The sequence below is a fragment of the Pantherophis guttatus genome, chromosome 4 (assembly GCF_059756535.1).
Source record: "Pantherophis guttatus breed Tessera chromosome 4, ASM5975653v1, whole genome shotgun sequence".
NCBI lineage: Eukaryota > Metazoa > Chordata > Lepidosauria > Squamata > Colubridae > Pantherophis > Pantherophis guttatus.
The window spans coordinates 97,154,991-97,178,971 of record NC_142066.1 but is presented as its reverse complement, the minus strand read 5'-3'; the positions used below and the strand labels follow the sequence as shown (position 1 = coordinate 97,178,971).

Here is a 23,981-nt window from a genome sequence, read left to right as displayed (position 1 = left end):
TAAGTATTTGCTTCATAAATTAGAAGATTGGTTAATGAGAAATAACATTTTAGCTGAAGAACAGACAGGCTTCAGGAGTGGAAGATCTACTATGGATAATTGTTTTGTGTTGGACCATCTAATAACAAAGTTTAAGTTTTGGAAAAAAACACTGTATGTGGCATTCATAGACCTGAAGGCAGCCTTCGACTCAATTAATAGACAAATGTTATGGGATAAATTAGAGGCTATGGGAATAGAAAATAAATTGTTATATCTAATTAGATTATTATACATGGAAACCCAGGTAAGAGTTCGAGTGAACAGGACAGGATCTGTAACTAATGCAATCCCAATAAAGAAGGGCATTAGACAAGGTTGCATCTTAGCCCCAACACTTTTCAATTTATATTTAAATGACCTTCCAAAATGTTTGGAAGACATATCACTCCATGGGCCTAGTATAGGAACAAGACAGGTAAATTGCTTGTTATATGCTGATTATATAATTTTGCTGTCGGCCTCCATGGCGGGGCTACGAAGATCACTCAGGAGGTTGGCAGCATATTGTATAAAAAATAGCTTGACAATTAACTTAGAGAAATCAAAGGTAATGATATTTAGCAGGCAACAAAACACGAGGAGATGGGTTTTAAATGGCAGAAGAATAGAACAAGTTCAGTCATTTACCTATTTAGGGCTAGTATTTCAGATAAATGGCAAATGGAATAAGCAGGTAAAAGCTGGAGCTCGGAAGGCCTTGGCTCAGATGGCCCAACTAAACAAACTTATTTTAGAGAAAACTTCATCTTCATTAACTCCAGTGCTAAAGGTCTTTCAGGCGAAAATTGAACCAGTACTTACCTATGGGGCAGAAATATGGGGGTTGGTTAAGTTGCCTGGGCTGGAAACTCCTCAAGATAAGTTCTTGAGGAGAATTTTGGCAGTGTCCCCTGGAATCCCAGCTTGTGTAGTAAGGGTAGAAACGGGAATCCATGCGATTGGCACTAGGGCCATGCTGAAGACCGTTTATTATTAGTTAAGAATAATTGAGATGGAGAAAGGGAGGTTACCAAAGCTAGCGCTAATGGATCAGATTATCTCAAGTAATAAAAATAATTGGTTATCAAGAGTTCTGAAGCAGGTATCTAGCTCTGGTATTCCTTTAAATTGGCAGCAGCATGATCATAGGCAGATCCGAAATTGGATTGCACAGAGATTTAAGGAGATAAATGCACAATCAGATATTGCACAGGTGACAGCAGTAAAAGTTTGCCCCTGGTTATCGGCCAATAAACAAATTTTTAAAATAGAAAAATATTTAACTGTGCCTTTGTTTCCCGTAATAAGGAGATTTTTTACCAAACTGAGATTAGACCAACTTCAAACAAACATGCTTTGGGGTAGGTATAAGGGTATCCCTGCAAGTGAAAGAGTCTGTTTATGTGGGAAGGGGGAAGTTGAAACAATGCTCCATGTAATTTTTGACTGCACCCTGTACTCAGATTTGAGGGAACATCAGCTGGGCAGGATCTTTTACACCAGGACTCCTAAGTCTAAAGAGTGCTTCTTGCAACCTTGTTTGTTAGATTCTAACTTGCAGCTGGTGAAATGGATTGCCAAAACTGATGGAAAAAAGGACAAAATTAGTGCAGCAGAATGTGGTAGATTGCAGGAAAGAACATTTGATTTAATAATGTAATTCTAATAGTAGTTTTAAGACTGATTGGGTAGCTGCAGGGGTGACATTGTAATATAATTTTAATCATATTTAATTTGTATCTCAAATTATTGTATTCTATTCTGATTTCATTCTAGATCATATTTTACTCTAATTTCATTTTAAATGAAATTTAAAACGAACACATTTTAAATCGTGTTTTATTCCTATTCCAATTTCATTTTAAATTGTTTCTACCAAACTTTTGTGTTTCTGGAGCTCTGCACTTTGATATGGCCCAAGGGCTAATCAATAAATATAGATTAAGATTAAGATTAAGATATATTACTATATTATATATATATAGTAATAGAAAGGAGACCAGCAAGGCTGTATACTGTCGTCCTGCCTATTTAACTTATATGCAGAGCACATCATGAGAAAGGCGGGGCTAGATGAATCAAAATTTGGAATTAAGATTGCCAGGAGAAATATCAACAACTTCAGATATGCAGATGATACCACTTTAATGGCAGAAAACGAAGAGGAATTAAAGAGCCTCTTGATGCGGGTGAAGGAGAGTGCAAAAGTTGGCTTGAAACTCAACATTAAAAAAAACTAAGATCATGGCATCCGGACCTCTCAATCCCTGGCAAATAGATGGGGAAGAAATGGAGGTAGTGAAAGATTTTATTTTCCTGGGCTCCAAAATCACCGCAGATGGGGACTGCAGCCAAGAAATTAAAAGACACTTGTTCTTGGGGAGGAAAGCTATGGCAAATCTAGACAGCATACTAAAAATCAGACATCACCCTGCCAACAAAAGTGCGTATAGTCAAGGCTATGGTTTTCTCAGTTGCAATGTATGGCTGTGAAAGTTGGACCATAAGAAAGGCTGAGTGCCAAAGAATTGAGGTCTTTGAACTATGGTGCTGGAGAAGACTCTTTTTTTTGCCAACATCTAGTAAGAAATCTATTTTCTCAACTAACTGAACTTCTCCCAACAGTTTACAGGTCTTCTCAATACTATTTTATCATGCTTGTGGTGATTTTTTCCTTGATTTCCTTAAACTTGAATTGAAATTGTCTTTCATTTTTATTTACACCAAGTTTTCCCATTCACATAAGTGCTAAGTTTGGTTTTCTGAGTATTTTTCTTCCTAATTCTTGAACCAATTCTTATTGGCCTTCTACCTTTAACTTTTAAGACTCTCTAAACTGACTTTTATCACTTCCGGTTTGATGTCGCTGCGACAGTCGTAGGGAGCGGGGCTCTGTGAACCTAAGCTGAAATCTCCTCGCTGGGGGTCCCTTAAAGGGCTAAAGTCACCTCGTACGAATGATGAAGAAAGGATTGACGCCTTGCAGATCGCGGAAAGTGGCAACTCTCCTGCTTGATCCGAGGCTCACTCTCCTATTCAACAACAAGGAAGGAGAGGCAGCCATTATGGCCGCCGGAAAGCTGGGACAACTGAAGAAACAAATGTGCTAGAGCGGTGTTTGAACAGTGGGCTGGAGCTGGATGAGATGATTTTCAACTTCTTGACTAGAGATTAAACCCTAAAGAAAAGAAACTCCGAAAAGACAATTCTCCAAAATGTTTCAAGCAACTAACAATTACTTAGAGGAAGACTAAAGACCCAAAAGAAAATAAAATCTAAGAGAGGACGTAATCTTTAAAATACAGAATGACTGGATTTGAACATTTTATTGGCAACATCTTGAAAAGGTATTTTAAAATGCTGGAAACATTGGGCTGATTATTGGGAAAAAGTGAAAGGAAATTATCTGAAGAAATCAAAATGCTGTTAGATTGGGTGTCACATTGAAATTTTAGGTGATGATGCCATCTACTGGTGAAAGAAAGGAAATACACTATATTTTTATAAGGCTGGGAAGACCTTGGAATAATCTTTAACACTGAGTGGAAGTAAACACATCAGGAAGACTGTGGTTTTTGCTGTATACTGTTTGATACCTATTTGTTTCACACCTAAGGAGAAAAAATTTCTTAGACTTTTGAAGAGAATAGAAAAACCAGAGGAAGGGAAAGAGCAGACAAAACAACAAATGAAACCAAAAGATAAGGAGAAGGAAGAGATAATCAAAACGGATGAAACAGATCAAGCTGACAATATATTTAGAGACTTAAAAATAGAATTGAACAAACAGGTAGACATTATTGAAGGGACTACAGAGACACTCACAGGCATAGTGAAGATCTGGCAGCGAGAGGCAGAGGTAGAAGAGGAAACACTTAGACCAAGAAAGAATGATATAGGGAGACATAAAACCTCAAAGGAGGAGTATGGAAAGCATGCCAAAAAATCAGTAAGAATTGATATACTAAAATGAATGAGAGATGACGGGTAGAAATAGAATATTCACCAATATAAGATATGTGCTATCAAGATTTAGAATAGAGGTAGGAATTGGAAAGAGGGAAAATAATGTTATGTATACTCCTATATAATGTTTTTAAATTAGTACCGTATTTTCTGGTGTATAAGACGACTGGGCGTATAAGACGACCCCCAACTTTTCCTGTTAAAATATAGGGTTTGGGCTATACTCGCCATATAAGACTACCCCTCTTCCAATGCACACCAAATAAAAATTAAAAAACATCAACTGGCTCACCTACAATGTAAAAGCAGCTGTGCTAGACCCAAAATGGCCCCTGCAACAAGCAGGAACTTCACACAGCCACAAAAAGCCCCCCCAAAAAACTTTCACACTCTAAACACACACAACACAACACTACTGGCTCACCCACAATGTAAAAGCAGCTGTGCTAGACTCAAAATGGCCCCGCAACAAGCAGGAACCTCACACAGGCACAAAAAGCCCAAAAAAACAACTTTCACACTTTACACACACACAACATGACACAACACAACTGGCTCACCCACAATGTAAAAGCAGCTGTGCTAGACTCAAAATGGCCCCTGCAACAAGCAGGAACCTCACACAGCCACAAAAAGTCCAAAAAACCAACTTTCACACTTTACACACACAAAATTCCACATACAGCTTTGTGAGATTTTGTGTGTTTGTGTAGTTAGAGTGAAACACTACAGAAACACACTAAATCTCAGAAAGCTGCACAAATATTATTTTATTTTATTTTATTTTTATTTTTATATGAAAGCTAAATTTAAAACTTCCTAAACTTTAAATGGCTAGGTCTAAAAAAGAACAAATAAAAAAATCCCAATTGACTATTTTTTTTAAAGCTCCCAAAGGGGAAAAAAACTTACCCAATAGAACAGGGGTCTCCAACCTTGGCAACTTTAAGACTTGTAGACTTCAACTCCCAGAATTCCTCAGCCAGCTTTGCTTTGCTGGCTGAGGAATTCTGGGAGTTGAAGTCCACAACTCCCTGCTTGCTTGATTGCAGGCAGGGAGTTGCTTCCTGATGGAATAGATTCAGGCAAGCGAAGCAAGGCAAGCGTTGCGACTAGCAGCTGAGGTAAGCAAGCTGGAGGAGGAAAACTCTTTTACATGGCTCTGGCCATCCCAGCTGAGTTGCAGGGAACTCAGCTGGGATCGTCAGAGCTGGGATCGCCAGAGCCATTTAAGGCTCGTCAGAGCCTTTCGGGCTGGTCTGCCTGGTTACAGGAGAACGACACCCGGCGTATAAGACGACCCCCGACTTTTGAGAAGATTTTCATGTGTTTAAAAGTCGTCTTATACGCCGGAAAATACGGTATGTAGAGGGAAGGATCAGAAGCTGCAATGTGATTGTATTATATACCTTTAAATAACATTATTATTACATGGTTATTAGCACTGAGTAATATAACATAATATTGAACAACTAAATGATGAGGAATTATATACAAGGTAGAGTAAATATTACAATGTTAACAACTTTAATTGCATATTTATAATGCTACAATGATGATGTAATACTGAATGGTGAGTATGACTAATGTAATTAATGTAATTAAAATGAATAAGAAATGAAGGATAAAAATAGAATACTTACAAACATAAGATTGGTGTTATCAAGATATGAAATAGAGTTAGTATATATATGTATGTATGTATGTATGTATGTATGTATGTATGTGTATGTATATGTATATGTATATGTATATGTATATGTATATATATATATATATATATATATATACACACCGTGTTTTTCCCAAAATAAGACATGTCCAGATAATAAGCCCAATCAGGCTTTTCAGCACATGCGGTAATATAAGCCACCCCGCAAAATAAGCCCCCCCACCAATTACTTACATGCATGCGCAGCCAGTCACACCATTTCCTCTGATTGCTTGCTGCGCAACCAAAATGATTTGAGGAGGCGAGGCTGAAGGGGGGGAAGGGGGGGGACATGCTCTCCCCTCCCTGTTCTTTGCACGGGCCGAGCAGCCCAACATATCCCAACCCAACCCAATGGCAACAGCTGCTTCCCTTCCCCGCCGTCTCAGGGAAACACGCTGTAAAAGAAAACCTTGCAAGTTCGAGAAGTTTGACTGAACTCGCAAAGTTTTCTTTTACAAGATGTTTCCCTGGACAAAACGGCAAGGAACGCAATGGAAAGATAAGATGCACATCTTGCGGCCCAACGCATCCCACCCCAATGGCAACAGTAGCCTGGCTGTTTCCCTTCCCCGTCGTCTTTTTATCGAGAAGGGTGGCAGGTGGGGCGAGGGAGAAGCAGGATGCAGGTCTTACCTTTCCAGCTACATCGGTTTCCTCGCCATTGTGTCCAGGGAAACACCCTGTAAAAGAAAACCTTCTTGCGAGTTCAATCAAACTTCTCGAACTCGCAAGGTTTTCTTTTACAGCATGTTTGCCTGAGATGGTGGGGAAGGGAAGCAGTTGTTGCCATTGGGGTGAGGTGGGACATGTTGGGCTGCTCGGCCGGTGCAAAGAACAGGGAAGGGAAGCGATGGCAGATCCAGTCCCAAGCTAGCCGCCTCCTGCACCCCCAAAATAATAAGACCCCCTGATAATAAGGCCAAGCCCTTATTTGGGGGGGTCAAAAGAAAATAAGATTCTGTCTTATTTTCAGAGAAATACGGTATATATCAACTTATAACCATAATTGAGCCCAAAATTTCTGCTGCTAAGCAAGACTTTTGTTATGTGAGTTTTGCCCCACTTTATGACATTTTTTGCCACAACTGTTAAGTGAATCACTACAGTGGTTAAGTTAATAAGATGGTTGTTAAATTAATGTAGCTTACCTGTTGACATTGTCAGAAGGTCACAAAAGGTGATCATATGATCCCAGGATACTGCAACTGTCATAAATATGAATCAGTTGCCTAGAATCTGAACTTTGATCATGGAACCATGGGAATGCTGCAATTGTCATAAATGTGAAAAACGGTCATAAGTCACTTTTTTCAGTGCCATTGTAACATCAAATGCTCACTAATCGAATGGTTGTAATTTGTGGACTACCTTGTATTAAAAATGAAAAAGAGATAAAAGAAAAAATCTGTTTGCACTAAGTGCTTAAACAATTATTTTTTTTGCTTTAATTTATATGCCCGCCCTTCTCGAGAGACTCAGGGCAGCTTACAATGCATTAAGCCAGCGGTTCTCAACCTGGGGGTCGTGACCCCTTTGGGGGTCAAACGGCCATTACACAGGGGTCGCCAAAGCCCTCTCTCGCCCCCCCCACACCTTCACTCACCCTCACTCTCTGCTCTGTTGGATCGCCGGCTGTTCGCTTACCCCGCCCACTCCTAATCTATTGCTGCCTCCTGAGTCCCAGCTGATGGCTAGAGGAAAAAAAACTGTTTAAATTCTTGCCGCGGGGCTTCAAAGGGCCGCCCTATAGCCAGTGGTGGGATTCTGCCGGTTCCGCCCCGCCCCTTGCCCCGCTCCACTATTTATTGCCAATAAATAGTGGTGGGCCAGGGACGGGCGAACCAGCAATTTAACAAACGGTTTGGTGTTTTTTTGTAATTTTATTGGCCCGCGGAGCTTCAGCATAGGCTAATTAGCCCTTGATTAGATCGTCTCCCAACTCTCAGCTGATTTGCTCTCAGCTGTTTTGCTCAGGGCTCTGCTGCTTGTTTGCAAAGAGTGCTGGAGCAATTTTTTCCCCCTAGCTATGCTGAAAAACGAAACTGAAAGTAAAGCAGGCTGTTGGCTTTGCTGTTGCTACAACGTTGGAAAATTAGGCAGGCAGGTTTCTTTTCTTTTTCCTCACCAAAAAAGGTAGGTGCAAACAATAGGAAATTTAGGGGAAAAGAGGAGAGTTCAAGATTTTAAAACACAAAAGAAAAAAAGCTCTATTTAACTAGGGAATTGTAATAATTGAGATACTACTAATTGTATATTGTGTTGAAAGCAGAAATGGTTAAGTTGTGGTTTGGAGGAATATATGGGGGAAATTATTTGGTTTATTATTATTGATAAATATAATTAATTGATTTGTAAGAAATTGGATTGCATGGAAATAATTGGAATATTCATGTTCATATTGATTAATATACAAAAAAGATAGTTATATAACTAATTGATTTATATTAAAATGTTGAATTTATATTAAACAACTGTAATATTACATAATTAACCAATGTGAGGATGGATATAAAAATAGATGACAATGGGAAGGGGTATAATATAGAATAGAAGGGAAAAATTGAATTTGATTAAGATTAGAGATAAGGATGAAGGGTAATATTGGTTTTTTAGAAAAATAGATGAGGAATAAATATGGCAAAAAGGAAATATAGAAATTGTAAATTTAATTGAAATGACTAAACACTGTTTAAATTTGTGAACCGGTCAAATACTCTGTTCAAAGAAAATACATTGTATGTTTGTATGTGTGTTTCTAATTATTGTTATTTATTCATATTTATTCTCTTTTATTCTTTAAAGTTTAACAATTCATTCTTTATCTTAATATCTTTATATTTGTTTGGGGTTGGCTTTCTTCCCTTTCATCTTTTTTATTATACAGCAATCTTTCTCCTCAAACCTACCACCTCTCTTTTCTTTCCTTCTTACTTTCTCTTCCTCCCCTTCTTCTTCTCCTCCCTACTTCCTCTTCCTTTCTCCTTCTCCTCCTCTCTTCCTCCCTCTCTTACCCTCACTCCTACTCTAATTTCCCTTCCCTTCCTTCATCTCTCTCTATTGCTGTATCCTTTTATGCATATGGACTACTCAGAGAGCTGAAAAAGTTATTTCTGACTGGTCCTTGCACTTTTGACCAGTCCTCGAACTTACGACTGTCCCCACATTTTACGTTTTTGCCCTATCTTGTCACCATGGTGAAGAGAAGCAGTTGTGAAATGAGTGACATGGTTGTTAAGAATGCTGCACGGGCATAAATGTGAGGATGGTCATAAGTGTGAGGACCAGTCAAAAGTGCGAGGACCTGTCAGAAATGACTTTTTTCATCCCTCTGAGTAGTCCCTATACACATAGCCATTGCCACCCGGTCACATGACCAGCTAGCCACGCCCACCCAGTCACAAGACCTCCATGCCACCCCCACAAAATAAGCCACGCCCACAGAACCGGTAGTAAAAAAATTTAGAACCCACCCTGGTTGGGGGTCACCACAACATGAGGAACTGTATTAAAGGGTCGCGGCATTAGGAAGGTTGAGAACCACTGCGTTAAGCAATAGCCTTCATACTTTTGTATATTTATACAAAGTCAGCTTATTGCCCCCACAATCTGGGTTCTCATTTCACCTACCTTTCAAAGGATGGAAGGCTGAGTCAACCTTGAGCCTGGTGAGATTTGAACTTGCAGTAATTGCAAGCAGCAGATGTTAATCTGTTAATAACAGTGCTTTAGCCCACTGTACTACAGGCTCTTTAATATTTAATAATTTAATAATAATGACTTCAAATATTAACCTGGAAAGTATGCAAAGGGCATGCTACCACTGAAAAGGCTTATATGCAAGGGACTGCAATATGACAGTTGACAAATTGTGCCACCCTTAAAAAAAATATTTCCAAATAATCTTTAGTAATTGTTTATAATGGTGAAAGCAATCTAATAGATATTTTGTTTATTTTACGGCCTATATGCCAATAGTTAAATCTTAAAGTATAAATAAAGTAATTATTTCAGCACAACAGTAACATGTAGATGTGAGGGGTCACATCTAAGCCACCTGACTATTGCATTTTGCGCCAGCAACAATTTCCAGGCTACATAATACAGTACTATACTGAACTGAAAGCCAAATGTGAGGATGGGCTAAAATACTTCTGCAGTTGCTGGATTGCCCCTGTAAAGGATCGGCATACCATAGTTTAGGGGTGTCAAACTCAATTTCATTGAGGGCCACATCAGGACTGTGGTTGACCTTGGGGGGGCAGGCTGGATAGGCATGGCCAGCTTGACATCACTCCCCAAATTTCTGGCATTTCCTCTTTGCATTGGGTAGACTGGGCCGAAGCGATACAGGTAGACCAGGCCAAAGCCACGTTGGCCCGATGTTTCCTCTTTGCAATGGGTAGATCGGGGCGAAGAGATGCAGGTAGACCAGGCCAAAGCAATGCAGGATGGCACCTTACATTTTCCAGGACAGGCCCACAGGCCAGATTCGGCCCGCAGACCTTGAGTTTGATATATAGTTGGTATATAATGTTAGGGAATGGGGTTGAGGGATACCCCGGACCGTGAACCAGCTCATGAGCAAACACACTGGGACTGAAATAAGAGTCATCTTGTGTAAAAATATAATTTACTTTAAAACATTTAAAAAGCACTATGTCTTTAAAAAAGCACATTAAAAACAAAGTCTTATCTTGGTTATACGAAGCAAGGCTATCTCCCTAGATTCCTCTCCACAATACCGAAACAGTTCACAAGACAATAAAGCTAACATGAAGATAAACAGCTTCGGCGTCGATACATCATCGAGGTAATAGAAGGGGGGCAGCACAAACTTCACAGCTAAAAGTCACCTGAAGTAAAAACAGTTCAAACAGCAAACATTGCTTGAAGCTTGTGGGAGAAAGAAGGTCCAGCAACAGCAGTCCCGATGATAGCTTGCGTGCTACAAAACAGCAAAAGGCAAGCATCCGTGGGAGTTTCTCTGCAACGGCATCTGGAGTCCTTATCTGCATTCTTCTCCCATCTGCGGCATTTGCACTTAGCTCCCTGCAGGAGCTGTGCATTTAGGTCTAAACCAGAGTCTAGGCCCGAGTAGCAAGCGAAAAGGTCCTTGCTTATATGGTGAGTTAACCTGCAATTAACTAGGGCGGGGAAGGCTTGCAGGTAATTACAAACAGGAGATGGCTTGATTGAAACCATACCGTTTGTGAGTAGGCAAGTAGCCACAGCAATCCTGGAAACACTCGTGACATATAAACTCTTGAATAATTGATAGTTTAAAAAACTGATATCAAAATATAAAAATAAAGAATCTGAAATCTTAAGAGATTTGTGATTTTACAAGATAAATTGTAAAAAATGTTTTTATTTCTTGGTATGCAGCTTCCCTCAAGTTTTTTTAAAAATCTATTAAATAAAACATCGAGGAAGGTTTGAATGGAAAAGAGAAAGTCAGCAACACAGGTCTTGTCTGTATTATGTGAACCACCCATAAAGCTATAAATAAGGATATCCCAGTTACCAAGGCAAGGCAAAACCAGGAAATTCTTTTTTCTTTACCTCTGCTATTCCACATCAAAATGTTTTTTAAAGTTTTGTCTGAAAAGTGAAACACGTCACCTTTATTAACACATTTTGAAAGAAAAAAATAAACATATAGTTTTGAGACTATTTATGCCATATTTAATTGGTCTTTTAAAAGACTATCTGTCTAATAGTCTTTCATAATTGGTGCCTTTCAGATAAGTTGCACTAAATTTTCTAGAAATCCTAGTTATACTCATTGCATTATTTTTGAAGGAAAATTCTTCATTAGCATAAAGAGTTGTAAGGAGCTGTTCAGAGAGCTTATAGTCATTCCTCTCTGCCTGCTTATCTTCTAACAGAGAGAGAGTACAATACAGTGTAGCTACCATATACTGTTATATTTATCATTAACTTACCATATATATTCACTCTCTGGTTAAATTTAATCATTAATTTAAGTCCTGGCTTGTTATCAATTGTCTACAGAAGAACCATCAAATGGGTGGATTTACACAACATACTAACTTATAAACCAAGGTTCACATGGCTACTTTCATTACAAGATTCCTTACATGTCCAGTAATTCCCCAAAAAGATGATTAACAAATAACTCATTTAGTAATTATATCCAGGCTTTTACCATATTGAAATAACACAAATCAAGACAATTGTAATCAAGGTCAAGAAATAAATCTACCCTTCTGTTCAAGATATATTTTTAATATACAATGATAGATGTATCATTGTATATTAAAAATATACATTGTATATTAAAAATACCCCAATGATGCCCTTAAAGTGATGTCCCAGTGCCTGGAGGCCGTGCGGGCCTGGATGGGGAGAAACAGGCTCCAACTCAACCCCTCCAAGACCGAGTGGCTGTGGCTTCCGGCGTCCCGATATAGCCAGCTGACGCCATCGCTGGCTATTGGGGGCGAATCACTCGCCCCCACGGAGAGGGCTCGTAACTTGGGCGTCCTCCTGGACGCACGGCTGTCGTTAGAAGATCATTTGGCGGCCGTGGCCAGGGGGGCTTTTTATCAGGTCCGCCTGATACGCCAGTTGCGCCCCTTCCTAGATCGGGACTCCCTACGCACAGTCACTCAGGCACTCGTCACTTCCCGCCTGGACTACTGCAACGCTCTCTACATGGGGCTCCCCCTGGGGTGCACCCGGAGGCTCCAGCTGGTCCAGAACGCGGCCGCGCGGGGGATTTTGGGGGCGACGAGACGCTCCCACGTGACACCTCTCCTGCGCGAGCTGCACTGGCTCCCGGTGGTCTTCCGGGTGCGCTTCAAGGTGTTGGTGACCACCTTTAAAGCGCTCCATGGCTTAGGGCCGGGGTACTTACGAGACCGCCTTCTGCCACCAATAGCCTCCCACCGGCCAGTACGCTCCCACAGAGTGGGCCTCCTCAGGGTGCCGTCCGCCAGACAATGTCGGCTGGCGACCCCCAGGGGGAGAGCCTTCTCTGTGGCGGCGCCCGCCCTCTGGAACAACCTCCCCCCAGAGCTACGTACAATAACAGACCTCCGGATTTTTCGTCGGGCCCTGAAAACCCATTTATTTCAACTAGCTGGGCTAGCTTGAGTCAAATTTTAAATGGATTTTAAATTGGAATGTTTTAATTACGGCCAAAATTATTTAATTATTTTAAACAGTTTTTAGATTTTGTATGTTTTGTATGTATGTCTTGTTTTTACTTTGGCTGTTCACCGCCCTGAGTCCTACATTGGAGAAGGGCGGTATAGAAATTTAAACAAATAAATAAAATAAATAGATGGACTACCCTTTCAGATCCAGCTTCTTTATCCAATTGTTTAATGCCACCCCAAAAAGGCATTTTCTATTACCTAATGTTTTAAATCCTGAAATGTTTCCTCACGTGTTAGGCATGAGAGATGGAAAATACCTCCCTCACTGCCTCATAAAATCTAGGTATCTCAGTGAAAATGATTATGTGCCAGAATGTTGGCAAGTACCGTGTTTCCCTGAAAATACAACCTACCCCGAAAACAAGCCCTAGCTTGATTTTTTAGATGAGGCTAATATAAGCCCTACCCCAAAAATAAGCCCTAGTGAAGGGGGTACTTGTGGCCAGGACAGGAGGCAGCCCTTTCATTCCCCAATCACTTCATGGAGGCTCAGTCCATTAATCTCAGCACCATGGATCAGCTGAGCCAGCAAGGGCCAGGAGCTGCCTCTCATTCTGTCTCTCTGGGCATCTGGAGGTGTTTCCAGTGCATTCTTGCCAGCCCTGGCCCTGCCTGCGATGCCAGGCAACCTCACAGCCGAGGGGCCCTCTTTTCCACAACTCACATTGTAGCACCTTGTAATATGTTCAGCGGGAGGTATATCCAGCGGGAGGTATGGAGGCTGCTGGGTAGCAGCCAGGACTTGGTAGTGGGCTGGGCCAGTGGAAGGCAAGATGGCTGCAGAGCCATCGCAGGTGAGGCAGATACCAAAGGTGACCAGGGGCAGCCCCACGCCTACCTTGCACAGTTAGCAAGAGAGCTGCAGCCCTCGCCAGGGCCCGAAGAGTGCTGGGGTCAGCATAGCTGTAACCCTGGAGCAAATAGGCATGCAGGCTGGCGGCACAGGCAGCATGGCTTGCAAATGGCCCCTAGCAAGCCAGTGGCACTCTGGAGGTTTTTTATATGGGACGACTCATCCTACACCAGGCAGGAGCAGCCCAGCAGGGTGGCCAAGAGCAGCGCTGCCAGGAGGGCAAAAAGCCCCCGTCGAAGCCAGCACGGTGCCTGCTGCCGCCAAGAAGTGTTCCAGCAGCAGCCGGGCCAGCAGGCAGGGTGGATGGAGGCCAGGGTATGCCAAGAGCTTTGCCCATTGCAGCCGTGACAAGCAGACAATGGGACAGAGAGGGGCCAGAGGTCACTGTGCTCCCATACCCATTGACCCCCACACTGGTTGCCTCCTGCACAGGGTGGATAAAAATCAATGATTTTTTTAAAAAAATCAAAAAAATCGGATTTTTTAAATTTAAATCGGATTTTTTTATTTAAATCAGAATTTTTTGATTTTTATTGAATTTATTTTAATAAAAAACTTTTGGGTAAAAATCTAATTTAGTTTATTTAGCATGAAATGGAGCTCAGTTATGTAGCACAAGGCTGTATATTCTGCAACACTGGGACTATAGGTGAGTCAACAGCAGGTCAAAGGAGTAGCAGAGATGACAGTTGCTCTTTAAAAATTATGATTTAAATTGAGTTGATTTAAATCAAGTCTTTTTACTAGTGATTTAAATCATGATTTAAATCATGATTTAAATCGACTCGATTTAAATCAAATCCACCCTGCTCCTGCACGTCAAAAAAATAAGACCTCCCTGAAAATAAGCCTGAGTGCTTATTTTCAAGACCAAAAGAAAATAAGACCGGGTCTTATTTTCGGGAAAACACAGTATTAATCTATCAACAGATATTTTATTTTGCCACCAAGGTGTTCCTTTCACTGTGATACAAGACAGTTTAATGTTTTTGCCTATAAAAATAGCAACAATATCCATATAAATGTTACACTGGATAATTAATTTAATCTCATTTAAGAAGTGTCAAGTCTTTTAACAGGCCAATTTACCCTTATTCTATCTGACAATCTTAGCCAATTATGAGCTGGTTTTAATTGGCAAACTACTAACCAAGATGCAATGTCTTAACTATAATGATGTGGTCTGGCTTATTTGTTGTTGTTTGTTAAATAGGTTGTTTATACCTGCAATTTTATCTTCCCATCAAAGATATTTTTCAGAATTCCAGTATTTCTCTCTTTTTTTTAAATCTAAAAATTCAGATAAACAAAAACCAAGCATCATAGATAGTAAAATGCAACACCACTTACAAGATTACTTTTAAAGCCAAAAACTAATTCCATTCACAGGCAATTCATTTCTAAAACTACAGCAAATCATTACCCATAAATTTGAAATGTAGCCAACTCCAACTATTTCTATGCAACACAGGATAGCTTCATCTTTTCAAGATCTTTATTCTTGATATAACTGAGTTTTTATTCCTTTTATGTCACCAATAGCACTCTATCATTTTTTTAAACAACTTTCTGTATGGATTTATCCTGTACTCAAATGGGAAGAGAAGCTGCCATTCATTCCCCCAAAAATAAACTAGTGTTTGAGTGAGTGTTCTAGCAAAATGTGTGACAGATGCTGATCAAAGCTGAACTGAAATTATTTTTTAAAAATTAAAAGCTCTATACAAGTACAACCCCAGCTGGGATTATATTGCTAAGCAATATAGTAACTGTGGCAAAAAAAAGTTGTAAATTGGGCATGACTCAATTAACGACTAGCAATATAGTTGTTAATTGAGTCATGCCCAAATTACAACTTTTTTTTGCCACAGTTACTAAGTGAATCATGTGGTAATTAGGCAGAAGTCATTGGGAAAAGTTGCAAATGGTGATCACATAATCCTATGATGATGTAACTAGTATAAATACATGCTAGGTGCCAAGACCCAAATTTTGATCATGTCACCATAGGGATGCTGCAACAGTTTCAAGCGCAAGTGCTGGTTTTTAAGTTACTTTTTTTCAATGCCATTCTAACTTTGTATGGTTCCTAAATGAATGATTATAAATCAAAGATTACTAGCTGAACAGTTTTGCTCCTTGTTTACTTAATGTCTTAAACATTACTGCATTGCAATGTAAACCTTGCCCATTTTCTAGATGAACTGCAATGATGCACAAAAATGCCAAAGGGGTACGAACTTGCAGTATGATATTATATATTTATTAAATGTATACTCCACTTATTTTGCCATCAAAATGTCATTCTGTCATTCTGATAAAAGCAGCAATATCCTGCAGGCAGCAATATTGAAATGGCATATTGAATAATCCATAATACATTCATTTACTGTCACCTGTAACATACATTTGATTCTTCCTCTATCAACTGATAATTGCAATGTGATTTTTATTTTTTTAAAAAGCTTGAACTTTAAATATCTTAAGGTCCTACTATCTTGAGGAAAAAAGAAACAGTAAGAGAAACTTTTCCTTATTACCAAGATCCAAGGAAATTCATTAGCAATGTATTTGCAGAGAGGGCTGTAGGATGCACAAACCTTTTAAAATCTAAAAGTTCATTTACTATTTAAAGTTTGTATGTGTATCCAAATATATTGCAGTATATTTTGGGGGAAACATGGTATTTCCTGTTCAAGGATTTTGTAATTAATTGTGATTGAAAGTCACACATATAGTAGTAATCCATGCAAGCAGCATTGCTAGCTCAGCTACAAGCTGCTTGGGACTGGAAGGAATACATTTAGCTTCCTCAAATCCCTGCTATAGGCAACTAGATTTCAAGAGTAAAGTAAAACAAACAATAGTTGTATCTTTGTTGCTATTTTCAAGGCTGGCCCTGCTCCATTTAACATCCTATGGAAATCAGGGCATGACTTGCATCCTGATGTCTAAAAAGGGAAGCTCTTGAGCATATCTGTTGTCAGTTTTATCTGACTTGGCTGCTATGTCACAAATCATAAAAAAATATGATTAGAAAAATCATAATTCTAAGGAGCTCACAAGCTGACACTAATGAATCTGAAGCTCTGAAGTAACTCAAAATTATTTATGATCCTAAAAGTATTTAAAGTACTGGTTGCAATGGAGACTATTTAGTGCATGGTGAATAAAGAGTGTATTTATATATGACATGTAATGTTATCATTTAGAAAAGCAAACTCTCAAAAGCAATTCAATCCAAATTCCTTTTAAACATTTCCTAAACTAAGCAAGTGACCTAGAAAGTATTCCAAACTGGTCCATCCAGAGATATGCAATGGAAAGCTTAACTTGCCAAAAGGTCACCAATACTTTCAAACTTCCATTACAATTAGCCATTTCCATACACAATTCAGATAAAACTACAGTCCCACCCACTTCTCTATCCTGTACTCATCCTACCCATTTATCCTAACACAATACTCACAAACCTTACAATCTAACAATTTAGCTAGATAATAATTTCATTGTTTAAACAATGTAATCTTTCTTCTTCTTTTGAGGACATTGGAAATATTTTATACCCAATTACATCAATCTTTGATAAAAATAAAAAATGAGTAAGATGGAAAACTTATTTACTATCAATAATTAACATGAAATATTAATGGTTATTAAATTTGAGGTAAAAGTGGAAAAATTAAAAGCCATCTACAGTTAAAAGCAAAATTCTGTTAATTTTTCACAAACTCAAAAATTGTAAAACCATTTTTAGAGCATCAGTATCCACTTGATTAAATTACGTGAATTTGATTACATTTATCTTAACTCTATTTTGAGAAAAAGGAACTTGAAATCCATAAGATTTTATGTGCTTCACTTATGTTCCAACTTTCATTTCTTCTTTTCCAAGGGATAAAAATGATTTTATTTCTGTTGTGAGAATCCTATCCTATCCTATCCTATCCTATCCTATCCTATCCTATCCATTTGACCACAAATAATGGATTTATAAACGGGTCCAAAATAATTCCTAAATTTGCAGAGTATTTATTTGTATAAATTCTTAAATTTTTGTTTCAACTGCTTTATAAAATATGAGTCTCTTAATATAAATATATTTCAGTATTTCCTAGAAGCAAGGTATTTTTTCTTTAAAAAAGAAACTGTTACTGAAATATAGGACTGTCAAAAATAATAATCAACCTACAATATAAGTATAGGATACATGCCAACCCTCCCAAATCCATAACTGAAACTTTACAAACGTACTGGAAAAACTACAGAGATATTGAATTCTTTTAAATGTTTTAAATATTCTTCATTTCTAGGTGAAAAACAACAATCAAGCATATCAATTAATGCAAAAAAATGAGCCTCGGTTGCGCAGTGGTTAGAATGCAGTACTACAGGCTACTTCTGCTGACTGCCACCTGATTGCAGTTTGGCAGTTCAAATCTCACCAGGCTCAAAGTTGACTCAGCCTTCCATCCTTCTGAGGTTGGTAAAATGAGAAGTCAAATTGTTGGGGGCAATATGCTGACTCTGTAAACCGCTTAGACAGGGCTATAAAGCACTGTAAAGTGGTATATAAGTCTAAGTGCTATTGCTATTGCTAAATGTAAACTAATGTTAAAACCAAGAAATTGTATTTAATATTCACATACTTCCAAAATTCTATTAAATACGGATTAGTACATGTCATGAAAACTATCAAAGGTTGTGGAACAGCAGGGAAAGATTCATGCAATATATATAATTGATTGCCTTACATATAGCATGCTACACATATTGCACTATATCAGCGTTTATTTACTAATAACAGTTAAAATAAAGTACACAAGTCTTTGACTTACAAGAATTTATTTAGTGACCATTAAAAGTTACAACAGCTCTGAAAAAAGTGACTTATGACCGTTTTTAACTTAAAATTGTTGCAACATCCATCCCCATGGTCATGTGATCAAAATTCAGTCACTTCACAACAGGCATGTAATTATTATGGTTGCAGTGTCCTGAGGTCATGGAATCACCTTTTGCGATCTTCTGATGAAGTCAATGGGGAATCCAGATTCACTTAACAACTGTGTTGCTAACTTAATCCAGTGTAGTGATTCACTTAACAACTGTAGCAAGATAGGCTGTAAAATGGGGCAAAACTAACTTAATAACTTTGCTTAGCAATGGAAATTTTGGGCTCAATTGTGGTCAGGAAGGGAGAACTATGGGTACAGTGACTAAAACCAATACCAAACAAAACCATTATAAAGCAGTATGTGCACGCCAATCAACATGTAATTCTCAAGTTGTACCACTAACTGTACAGAATGTGCCCTCAATTGATTTATTGCACTATCATTTACACAATAAGTCAATTGAGGGCACATTCTGTACAGTTAGTGGTACAAGTTGAGAATTACATGTTGATTGGCGTGCACATACTGCTTTATAATGGTTTTGTTTGGTATTGGTTTTAGTCACTGTACCCATAGTTCTCCCTTCCTGACCACAATTGAGCCCAAAATTTCCATTGCTAAGCAAAGTTATTAAGTTAGTTTTGCCCCATTTTACAGCTCTAAAATCAGAATAGAATACTATCAAGTTAATTAATTAAAAGTTAATAATTGAGTGTTTATATCCAAAACGTTTGAGAATTTGGTAGGTAGTATAAATAATAATATTGGCCACAGTCTTAAGTTATTTTGAAGTGAATGGAAAAAAGATGAGAGTTGCACTTGAGTGTTGCAAAGAATTTGAAACAGGTACTTTGCAAAATACATTACTATGAGCAAATAATTTCTCCTTGAAGCATTAAGGCTTCAGCATCCGTTGGAAAATTGGCCTGGCTCCTCTGAAAGGAGTCCATTGCTGTCTATTACATTCCTTTGCTGTCATAGCAGGAAGTGCTATCTAAATATGTAGAGAGGTACATGAAAACAAGTAGAAGAAGTCTTCAAAGCAGCTACACGAATCTTTAAAGGATGTAATGCCCTGAGTAAAAGTACTTTGCTTTGCACAAGTGTTTGATAAAACAACTCTTTCAAATGCTTTGCACAGCCATATAGTCAAGTGTAACTCTCATCTTTTTCCCATTCACTTCAAAATAACTTAAGACTTTTGCCAATATTATTATTTATTCTACCCACCAAATTCTCAAACATTTTGGATATAAACAGTCAATTATTAACTTTTAGTTTATTGCTCCATAAAAATGATTTTAAAGAAAAACCAGGGCTGCATAAAGTTGGTATCTTGCTTTTTTAAAAAGGGTTTTAATTCATTTTTTCCTCTAATTTATCACTATCTACTTAAGTTATTACATTAAAATAATAGCTTTCAGAATGTATAATTTTAAAAGTATTAGTTAAACCAATGATCAATGATAAAGAAAAATACATGAAAAAATATGTCCATAGGTACAAGTATTGTAACATTTATTATTAAACACACTATTTAAAAAGATGTACATTATGCTATAACAAAAATACTTACCAAAGTAATCAGCCTTGGGACATGCATCCATCTCCTGCTCCAGGCGCTGAGTAAGAGCTTCTAATTTTAATTCAGCAGTAGAGAGCCCTTGGTCTTGCTGTGAAAGGAGCATCTGACAGGGTAATTTTATTTTTGCAGAACCAGACATTTCTTGAGGACCACAGTCATGCTGCTGAACAGTGACACTCTCTTTAAAAGGAGATTTGGGAACATCAGAAATCATTGGTCCATGAGATGTTGCAGTGATAGAATTCTGCTCAAGACTCAGACCAGAACCAGCAAAATTAAGCCTGTAATTTTGACCATGAACTACAAAATGATCTGCAGTGTATGGATGAATATTGCGCTGCTGATAATCTGCACTTGAAGGAACTGGGGTAGAAATTGAAGGTTGAGTGCTATCACTGCACCTTGAGTGGTTGTCACCACTGCTTCTATTTGGATGAAAATTAACAGACAGGTTTGAAAGAATCTGAGAAGAATGTATTGATGAAACAGAATACGATGAAGATTTCTGCTGTGAATATCTCATGGCTGATTCATCACCAACCCCAACTGAAGAAGACAAGAGGATACTGTCATGAGAAAAAGATGGTCTCTGGCAAGCTAGGTTTTGGATACAGCTCTTACTTAGTCCAGGACCTTCATTTTCACTTTCCCGACTTCCATGCCCACTTTCTGAAGATCTGTAAGGGCTTTGGGATTGTTGGCATAGATGAAGATCTGCATGAAGTTTTTTAGGGCTTCTCTGCAATGATTCATCTTGGCTGTTTGACCAAAAATGAGAGCCGATATTTGATTTTTGGCTGCTAAGCTTACCAGCACTTTTCTTCCTTCTTTGAACACCTGTTTGATTATCACCATTGCTGTGTTCATTCCATGATAGGGAAGGAAGCACTGCCTTAGAACCACCTGGGTTCATCTGACCTGATCTGTGGCAATTTGGTCCTCCAGGAATATCTGGACCCTGTAAACTGTTGCTATATCCATAGTCATCTTGATATATTTTTGTTTGCTCTCCATCACTGTGACGTAGAGGCTGGCTTGGAAAAGCGAGCTGATGACCTGCACATACTGTTGATGATGCAGCCAAAGGGGGCTTAGCAACATTTTCTCGTGGATGCAGTTTATTTGTTCCTGTGGTGTCTTTGACTACAGAATAACTTGGAAGCTGACCACCAAAATTAAATCCACCATTCAAATCCACTGAGGCTCCTTTCATCAATTCCTCTTGTTCTTGTTGTTTCTGCAGGTGAATTTTAGCCATTTTTGTAGCAAAAACTTTTCTGGTTTCTTCAAATTCTGGGTTATTCCCAACAGCTTTGTCTACTCGAAAGAGACCATCTTTGGAAGCTTCATACATATTGAGGTCTTCTATAAATTTACTTGCCTCTAAACCAAGGTCATCATATTTATCCATTTTTAAATGTTTGTGCATTCAAACAATAGTAGAAAAACAAATGAGTCAATATTTTCAATATTAAAATTAACCTGTTATGTTAAACTCAACAACAAACTCCATGGTTACTAAAATTCTTTGCTATTTCTTATGAGAAAAAGAGAGGGAAAACTTCACACTTCAGGGTATTTTTCAAAACAGCAGTATATTTCTTAGATTATCCGCTGGAGCCTTTTAAGTCCTGGTTACTCCTGAAGAAATTTAAGGTCCAAGTTCTTTAAATTTCAGTTTGTGAAGCATTCTATGGCTGCCATAAATATTTCTTCAATTCTGCCTAGTATTATTTCAGCGAAACTATTAAAATTAAAAGATATAAGATTAATTTAGCAATAAATCCAAGCCAACATGCACTCTTTGTCATCAGAAAAAGGAATTACAGCCTAGTTTAATATTAACCTTCAAGCAATGTTATCTCAGTGAATTTTGTTTGGGGCAGCTAGAACATTTATAGGCTGAAAGAAACCATTTATATTGTGGCGGAGTATACTGGAAAAGCCCCAAACTCTGGGGGAAGAAAGACAACCTTCTGAAAAATAACAATTTAGTCAGAAGCTAAAGGAAGCCCGCTCAGATCTTTTCCCCAGCTGGAGGAAATCTTTGCTATTCACACCCTTGCCTTTCACTGCCCACCTTATACTTGAAATTTATCTTTTTTTCTTCAAATCCTCTCCAGATTTCCTTTTTAACTTCCTCAAGACTGGATCCAATCACTGCTTAAAATGACCCTCCAAAGGAAGAGAGAGAAGCCTTGGCCCATGACAAGCAGCCCTAGTATAATGTTTGGTAGTCGTACCCAATCTAGAATACAAACATTCGGATGATCACTGGTTGGCACTACAGAATTGGAGTTTTCTATATCTGTTTGCTGCCATTTAGAGGTAAATGTGGAGATTTCTGTAGCCCTCAATCTTTGCAGTTCTCGCGCTGCGGGGCTGAAAAGAACCCTCTGTCCACGCGGGCTAACCAGGGGACATTCCGCTGTGTACGAAAAAACGAAGCCAAATGCTCATCGGGCCCGGTCTTATGGACGTTTCCTCTGAAAGAACAAGGCCGGCTTGTTCTCACTGACTCCATTGCAAGCATGAGCTTAGTCACAGAGTTACTTACTTACTTACTTACTTACTTACTTACTTGTCACAGATTTACTTAATCCAGTGCTGGTCCTACCTGCGGCTCGTGGGAAATGAATCGTTTGCTTTGCTTTCTTGACGTCGTGGTACTTTGAGGAGTACCGGAAGGTCAGGCTTCGCTCAAAAAATCCGTGGCGTGGCGGCTGGATGTTCCCTCCGCCCCGCGGTCGGATTTGCTTTACTTTCTTCGCGCCCTATTCAAGCTTAGAACTGTGGGCCGCTGAGGCGCTTCTGGCGCCGCCGCCTCTTCCTTTTCTTTCCACAATTCCTCTTCTTCCAATACCCGTAGGTTACCGGAGGAGGAGTTTGCAACGTGGTTGAGACAGCGAGATATGTCAGCACTCGCTGGCAATATAGATTTGAGAGGGGAGGGGCGTTGTGGGGAGCGGAAACAATCCTCTCTCTGTACTGTGTCAACCGGTCGTTAAAGGCAAGAACAGGCAGCAAACTTTTTCTGCTTGAGCCGAATGCTTCAGCGCCGAGCTGGAGTTCAATCCCGGTAATTTCGAAGTTGTAGGAGCTGTGATCCTGACAACCAGATTCCTATCTCAGACGGGAAAGCCGCATCTCGACACATGTTCGTTTTTACAGAGGCCCTACAGAGGTAAAACTCCTCCTACGGTAGCAAAGCAAGAATGAGCAAGCTACAACTTTACCACCATGTACAATTCTATCTCCCATTTCTCCTTTTTGTATCTTTAAAAAGTTCACTTTAAGCAGAGCTAGAAAACTGAAGGCCCGGCTTCTTTTTTTTAGAGATGAAAACAGTTAAAACTAATATAAACTTAAATCATATTTTCAGAAGTAGCACTACAACCATGTGTCATGTTCTCCATCCCATTCTGTAGCCAATGCTGCCACAGCCTCTGTTTATTAATTGCCACCCTTAGCCACAAGACGAGGTGGTATAGGGTTGTATATTAGGGATGAACTCCGTTGTATTGGGTTCTTTTACTTTACTTTACTTTTACTTTGATTTGTTTTCGCCCTACTCCCGAAGGACTCAGGGTGGTGAACAGCCAACAATAAAATATATACATGCAAAATTTAAAAAGCAGAAATAAAATTGAATTAAATAGTTTGGCCCAGACAGATTAAAACCCCAATCAATTTAAAACAAATTTAAATTTTGAGTATTAAAAATATTAAAAATATTAAAATATTAAAATTGTTTAAAAAG

At 38.8% G+C, this 23,981-nt stretch overlaps 1 protein-coding gene across 8 annotated transcripts in view; it reads right to left on the bottom strand.

Annotated features, from left to right (window-relative positions):
- The window catches only part of LIMD1 (LIM domain containing 1), a 63,082-nt gene extending 39,708 nt beyond the window's left edge, over positions 1 to 23,374 (bottom strand). For 4 of the 8 annotated variants that reach the window (XM_060685930.2, XM_087894200.1, XM_060685933.2 and 1 more), the window contains exons 1-2: positions 22,803 to 23,374; positions 20,213 to 21,965 (exon numbers count right to left, since the gene is read on the bottom strand). In XM_060685930.2, the coding sequence (XP_060541913.1) occupies positions 20,213 to 21,650 (1,438 nt within the window). In that variant the 5' untranslated portion in view covers positions 21,651 to 21,965; positions 22,803 to 23,374. The remainder of the gene's footprint in view (positions 1 to 20,212; positions 21,966 to 22,802) is intronic. The other 4 variants (XM_060685931.2, XM_087894199.1, XM_087894201.1 and 1 more) reach the window with 3 other exon arrangements.
- Between the last annotated feature and the right edge of the window lie 607 nt (positions 23,375 to 23,981).